The sequence below is a fragment of the Triticum urartu genome, chromosome 7 (genome assembly GCF_003073215.2).
Source record: "Triticum urartu cultivar G1812 chromosome 7, Tu2.1, whole genome shotgun sequence".
In the NCBI taxonomy this organism is placed as follows: domain Eukaryota; kingdom Viridiplantae; phylum Streptophyta; class Magnoliopsida; order Poales; family Poaceae; genus Triticum; species Triticum urartu.
The window spans coordinates 668,710,712-668,718,052 of record NC_053028.1 but is presented as its reverse complement, the minus strand read 5'-3'; the positions used below and the strand labels follow the sequence as shown (position 1 = coordinate 668,718,052).

Below are 7,341 nucleotides of genomic sequence, written 5' to 3'. Positions count from 1 at the left end.
AAGGTTATAGTAATGTAATTGATGAGTTATGCATGTGTGTGCAGTTTCCACTATATTCTCCTAGAGATTAAGCTTGAGTAGGGAGTAGTAACCGTTTTAGACTCTAAACGAAAAGATCCCCAGGACTATGCAGACATGACTCAAATACTCCAGAAGTAAGTTAAATCGATCATTATCCACCATATCAGCAACTTTGTTCATTTCCTGATATCAAGTAATTGTTTTCTTTGTCCGGCAGGGTTTGGAGAAAATTCACCAAAACAGTTCCGGGACTGCCGAAGGAGCTGGAATTTAGACACCCGAAAGTAAGTACTATAGTAGCATGTTCCGCGCATCTCCTAGTGATTCAAGCGCTAGTTTCATCAATACCATTTAGCATTCTTGCTTATTAGTTTGATTGACCTCTATTTCTTGTAAAGTGGTTGTGGCAGGAACAAGGGAATGATTTCTGTGGATACTACATCTGCGAGTCCATCCGCCACACGACCTGTGAGCGGGGCGGGTACTCTAACGAACAATATGAAGTACGTAAATAACAACATTCACAATTTTATTTTATTACCATCATTTGTGTTGAGTTTCATTCATTCATATATATATGTATTGACCCCCTTCTTCAAATTAGATGTTTCGGAAGCGGGATGAACTCCTAGCACCAGCTCGCATGCGAGAAATTCAAGAGGAATTGGCAGCATTCTTTCTTGACCACGTGATCCCTGAAGACGGAGAATTCTATGTGGACCCTGAGTCCGTATGATTATATTTGTAACAGATAATTATTGTATATATGTAGCCGGTAGTGTCAGATAGATATACGAGAACTTGTTGTTCGACCAATCTCTCGGAGAAGGAGAGGTGGTCGATATCACTTCTCTCTGTATGCATATATGTTCATGACGATCTTCTGTTTCCTTCGTTTGCTTACTAGCTAGCCAGCGTGTCTAGTCCTCTCTATACGTATGTATAGTACGTAGCGTCGACCAAGCACGAACATAAGAGAGGACACTTCTCTCTATTAATTATAGCTAGCTAACACAATATATGAAACACCTAAATTAACCCCCCAAAACCCCCAACCCCCCCCCCCTTCAAAAAAAACAAAAACCCCAGCCACAGAAATGCTGACGCATGGATGCCTATTGGTCCCGGTTGGTGCCTCCAACCGGGACCAAAGGGTCTCCTGACTGGGCTCTGCGCACTGCCCACGTGGAGGGCCTTTAGTCCCGGTTCTGGATTGAACCGGGACTAAAGGGGGGAGGTATTAGTACCGACACTTTAGTCCCGGTTCCGGAACCGAGACTAAAGGCCCTTACGAACCGGGACTATAGGCCCTTTTTCTACCAGTGAAGGTGGCTATGTAGTTGTTCCAGCCGTGGAGAGGGACACCTTCCAAGCAGAGGCGAACATGATGGAGCTGGTCTTCGTTGTCTGCATGAGCCTCGAGCCTCCACTCTCGCACGTAGATGCGGTGGCCGGTGCCCCGAAGGTGGCCGCGGGACACGGCGTCGGCGCAGTGGTGTTGGTACACGAAGCGAACAAGGAACTGCTCGGGGTAGTGCTTGACCACCTCGACGTCGGCCAGTCTTGCGCCCAGCTCTGTGGCGAGCTCAGCAGCCACCTGCTGGCAGGGAATGTCCTGCCGCGCCCCATCGAGCCATGCGACGGCACAGTTGGTGGAGAGGATGGCTTCCTCGGCCTGCATCTCCGGCGTCGCCGGGACAACCACGAAGTCCTCCTCCGGCCTGAGCGCAGGGTCGCCAAGGCGTGGCACCTCGGGGTCACCACGGCGTGGCATCGTGGCTGGGCCGGCGTGAAGCTGCAACAGGGGAGGCGGGCAAGGGATCTCCCAGCCCCGACCAGGACGAGGCGGCACCTCTTGACAAGCAGTAGACGATACAGGGCGGGGGAGCGGAGGAGGAGGCACAGCAGGGCCGTCGAGGGAGCTTAATGGCTTCCAGTTGTTGCTGCAACCACGTGACTTGTGCCCATTTTGAAGGCAGCGGGAGCAGCGGATGGGATCCCTGCACAGCTCAGCACGGTGACCCCGGTGTAGGCATCGGCAGCAGCGGCCAAGGAGCCATCGAGGGATGGGCGCCAGCTTGAATGCAGGGGCCGGGGCGGCCAAAGCCGGGCGGCGCGGGCCTTTGGTTGACACGACGAGCTGCCAGCCGCCGGTCACATCGGCATCGCGCCCCGCGCCCGTCCTCGCCACTGGCATTGAAGGCACGGCAGGAGCTGGGGGTGAGGAGGCCAGCTGCCACGCATCCTCGCAGTTATGGCCGCCACCTAGATCTTGAATGCTCGAGACCGCAGCAGCAGGAACGGCACGCCCCGGACCTGGCCTTGCCTGGCACGACGACGTCGCGATCGTCTGCGAGACGGGGACGAACTCCACGGAAGAGGTCGAACCACCCCGGCCTGCCGGCGGGATTGGATCTGACGAGGTTGGGGCTGTCGAGCACAGCTGCAGCGCGAGACGGCCAGGGGCGCCAGCAGGGCCACCGACAGGCGGTGGAGGAAGGGGCATGAACCAGGAGGCGAAGCCCAGGTCCGAGCAGGGAGGCGCAGCCGGCGTCGGCGGCGTGGTCGTGGCGCGGGAGGGGCGCAGGTCCGCCATTCTCCTTATTTGTGAATCTTATTTAGCAAGTGGAACTAATAGTACTAGGCTAGTATTTCTTATGATTACAACTTTTTGGGAAATATACTTGTGTGCTGTTTAATTTATTCATGCAAAATTTAATGAAACCATTTGTGTGGGCACATGCCCTTGTTCGCCGCGCTTGTAATATTTATCTTTTAATTAAAGAGAAAAGTAGGTGCCCCGTCCCCCGTGCCGCTCCCGCGAGCGGCCCGGGCGGAACCCTAGATCGCCGCCGCTGCTCCCTTCCTTCGCCTTCCTTCTCCCTCGCCGCCGCCAGGGGACGCTGCCGGGCAAAGCCCGCGCGTGCGTCGGCGACGGCGGGGCTCCCTCCCTCCTCGCGAGGCTCCTGGGCGGCGCGGGACAGCCGGCCCTCGCGGCGGCACTCGGCTCGGCGGCATGTCGGGTCGCCGGCGGATCTGCGGGGCTCCCCTTTGGTGGCACTACGGCGATGGCGGCGGCGTGGTCTGCGTGGGGCGGCGAGGCGCGGGCTCCTCCTCCTCCCTATCTGATGGCGCCGCGGTGGCGCCGGCGCTCGGGCGTGCGGCGGGGTCCGCGAGGGTGGTCGGCGCGCGACGTCTCCCTCCCCGATCTGATGGCTCCACGGTGGTGCCAGTGCTCGGGCGGCGGTTGGCGTCGGCAAGCGGTGGCGAGCGCTGGGATCTCGGCGGCGCTCCGGCGTATGCAGGCGGCGGCGGTCCCTGTGCGCGGTCGGCAGCTCCGTCTCTGACCCGGACGGCGTGGGGGATGGCGGCGGCCCAGCGTGGCCGGCGATCTGGATGCGGTGGTGCCGGTGGATCGCTGATCTGCCGGTACTCCAGGGTCTGCCTGGTGGTGCTGGTGGTGACGGCGGCCCATGCACGAGAGTTGGATTTTTTCAAACTGATCTGGGTGAAAACTTGCCTTCGGCTTCTGCTAAGGCCGGCGGTGGCGGCGCTATCTGCGTCGTTCCCTCCTTGAAGGCATCGCGGTGGAGAAGTTCAAGGCCACTCTCTGCTACCTCCGGGGGAAACCCTAGATCGGATGATCGGATGACGGCGGCGCTCTGGTGTCGTTCCTCCCTTGGGGGCATCATTTTTGGAGGTACATACGTGATCGAGGGACCAGAGGACGGATTCTTTGGTGGAGCGGTACTTCATCCTACACACTGATGGCGACGGATCTTCACGGCGTGGCTCAGTGCAGATTCGGAGTTCGCTGTGGGAGGATGAACTCGCGCAGGAGGACGACGCTGTCGGGCGTCGTGGTGGCGTCGATGGCAGAGAGACCTGGCACGGTACATGCAACAGTACAACTCTGAAGATAGATTTGTGGCAGGTGGCTGCGGCGGCCTCATACCCGGCAGGCGTCCTGGTTGAGGAGTGCGCCAGACTGGTAGGTGCCCCATACCCGGCAGGCGTCCTGGTTGGGACCTCAGGTCTTAGATGCTTAGGTTTGGCTGCGATGTCTGTTTGGTATTAGGCCCAGACTATCTGCATCCCTTCAACATAGGGTAGCGACAGTTGTTGCTTAGACGGTGACTTTATTCTTGCTGTTGTATGGCTTTGTAAGGTTTTGTGTTAATAATTAATAAAGTGGCCGTATGCATCGCCCAGATGCAGAGGCCGGGGGTCATCCTCCTTTTCTAAAAAAAATTAAAGAGAAAAGTCATGTATGTATCTTGTATAAAAAGAATAATTGATGAACTTTGCTCGAAGTCTATCTAAACTCTACTGAAGCCTGAAGTTTTTGAATTTACTCACACAAAAAGAAAACAAAATCAATCCAAATTTGTGGGGAAGGCAGGTGCTCTGCCCATTTCAACATAGGGACATAGCAAAAAGGAGTACAAAATATTATATGGAAACATGGAAAAAAGATTTAAAAAAGAAAAAGGAAAATGTGAACTTCATATCCAGTGTGAGAGCTAACCGTCTTTCGTCAACGTCTTCCTTTGCAAGGGAAACTAAGTCGAGCACAATAGTAAGTGTGGTTTCGTTGAAAATTCGTTTGTTTCGCTCCTTCCACGCATTCCACATCACATAAAACATACTTTGGCAGAACAATTGTGAAAGGCAAACTTTATTGCGGTTAAACATACTCTTGCTCCACCGATCTCCAAAAGGGGTGAAGTTGTGTCATCCCTCGGTGGACAGAAAACCAAGTCCATACAACTCCTCAAATTCCACAACCGAATAGGGTTTGCAATGCTGGTTTAGCTAATGTCTAGGAATTATGCCATCGAAGTCATCGAAGTCAATGGATTGTTTGGCACTCTAAATAGGATATCGAGCTTAAAGAAGTACATACGTACCAAAGGTCGCTTTTGTTTCCATTGCGTTGGTCCATGGTGTGTCACTTTCGGGGTTGAATGGAGTAATATTGAAGATGCCTTGGTGGCAAGCTGCAATCTCGATATACATGTACAGTGGGACAAAAAGGACGTTTGCCCCCATTTTTTATTGAGAAACCCCTCGATTTACAAATAATACTACCAAAGAAGAAATTAAGGGCTTAGGGAAGCACTTTGCGAATGAATAATCCGGATGTTTGTAAGCAGGCACGGTGTTTCTTCGTTATCGCACGTTCGCGCTCGTGCGTCAAATAAACGTGAATTAACGGCACGACAGGGCATGAGAAAGAGAGCGATGGACGTGGGCGATTGGATCTGAGGCTTGTGGTCAATATATCTTCCTCTCAATATTATTAATCCATCCATCCCGAAAGTGACCAACGGGATGGAATGAAAAGCGACCTTCTGTATGTAGTAGCACGTGCGTGCTAGGACTAATTCAACGACGACGTCCATGGAAATTCGGCATGAAAGTAAATTCAACCCCTATTCAGAGTGGGAAGAAAAGGCCCCTTGTTGTACGCGCGTGCGTGCATGGGCATGGGCTAGTTCAGCAATGTGTACCCAGATCCAGTGCGTGCATGCACAATCGTTGGGTAATTTAGCCCCCTCCCAGTAAATAAACTACGTCGTGTGTACGGAGCACTGTATATCAGACAATTTTCGTCATCCTGGCTAATTAGCTACAGGTCTCCATGGTGGATATGCATGGAAAGTAGGTAGATTCCGCTAGGTCTCCACGGCCGTTGGAAGGCCAGCCATGTTCCGATCATACTACTGGCTATATCATATCATATCAACCATACTACTGGCTACTACTACTACGAGCCGATACTACTAGGGCACTGCAACCTCTTGGATCGAGTGCTCCTGCATACTACTGGCTAGTATATCATATCAACCATGTCCCGATCTTGAGGCTAATTAATTCCTTCTCCTCACCTTCGTGGAAGAAGACGGCGACCTTTTGTTGCCATTAGCGGAAGTTAACCAAAGAAAATGTAGAGAGAGTTCCGAGTACGTGGGGAAGAAAATGGGATGCAAAAAAACTTAGAAATTTCAATGCACGTAGAAACGACTCAGCACGCCTAGAAAAGTTGAAGTCAACATGTGCAGCCTCCAGCCTTCAACTAGCATGCCACACCACATGGACAAATCAACGTGGCCAACTTTGGACCCATTCTAAGAGGATTCGCCTATATAACACACCAAGGCTTGCGTTGCCACACGAATGGAACAGCTTAGGATATCTCTAATCGACCACACCATGGCTTCATCTTCCCCATCTTCCACAGTGATCCAGATGCCTCCAAGTCCACACAACAACGGCGTGACGACAGCCCCGGCCACGCCCAAGGATGCCGGCGACGTCCAAACCACGGCGCCGGCAGCAGCTCCCAGGCCAGTAGCAACGGCGACGGACAAGGTCATGTCGAGCGCCGCGAACCTCGCACAGCTCTTGCCGACGGGTACGGTGCTGGCGTACCAGGCGTTGTCCCCGTCCTTCACCAACCACGGCAAGTGCTTCTCCTCCAACCAGTGGCTCACCGCGGCGCTGGTCATCGTCCTCACCATCTCGTGCGTCCTCTTCTCCTTCACCGACAGCGTCCTCGGCCGTGACAAGAAGCTCTACTACGGCATCGCCACGCCGCGCGGTTTCAACGTCTTCAACTTCTCGGACGAAGAGGAGAAGCTGCAGTGGACTCCCGCCGAGTTCCGGAGCCTCCGCATCCGGCCACTCGACTTCATGCGCGCCGTCTTCACGGCCCTGGTGTTCCTCACCGTGGCTTTCAGCGACGTGGGGCTGCAGAATTGCTTCTTCCCTGGCGCTGGCAGGAACACCGAGGAGCTGCTGAAGAACCTGCCATTGGGCATCGCGTTTCTGTCCAGTTTTGTGTTCATGATCTTCCCCACAAAGAGGAAGGGCATCGGCTACAGCGACACCACTCCTCGTGAAAAGCTCACTTGATGTTAATATCAGTTGTTTCTGAACAGTTAGATGGATTTTAGATTATAATGTAATCATGCTATGTAGTATTATACCTTGAGGATAGATTCGGAACATTCTTTATGAACAGTTAGATAAATTTTAGATTGTAATGTTTAGATCACTTTTTTAACAGTTAATCATGGTATATGGGAGCAGTATTACCTATGCTTACTTAAAAAAATTATGTATTGTTCAATTCATCCATGCCAAATTTAATGAAACAATTTGTGTGGACGGATACCCTTTGTACAACGCTGTGGTTATAATGTTTATATTTTAATTAAAGAGAAGAGGCATGTATATACCTCCCCCCACAAAAGGAGTAGTTCTTGAACTTCGCTCAAAGTCTACCCAAACACGTACATGAATTATGAAGCCTGA

General features: G+C 52.6%; 1 protein-coding gene across 1 annotated transcript; it reads left to right on the top strand.

The window, feature by feature from the left end:
- Positions 1-6,164: 6,164 nt before the first annotated feature.
- On the top strand, positions 6,165-7,062 carry LOC125521872 (protein DMP3-like). Its single transcript, XM_048686935.1, has one exon. The coding sequence runs from the start codon at positions 6,202-6,204 to the stop codon at positions 6,937-6,939; it is 738 nt and encodes a 245-aa protein (XP_048542892.1). The 5' UTR covers positions 6,165-6,201; the 3' UTR covers positions 6,940-7,062.
- Positions 7,063-7,341: the final 279 nt, after the last annotated feature.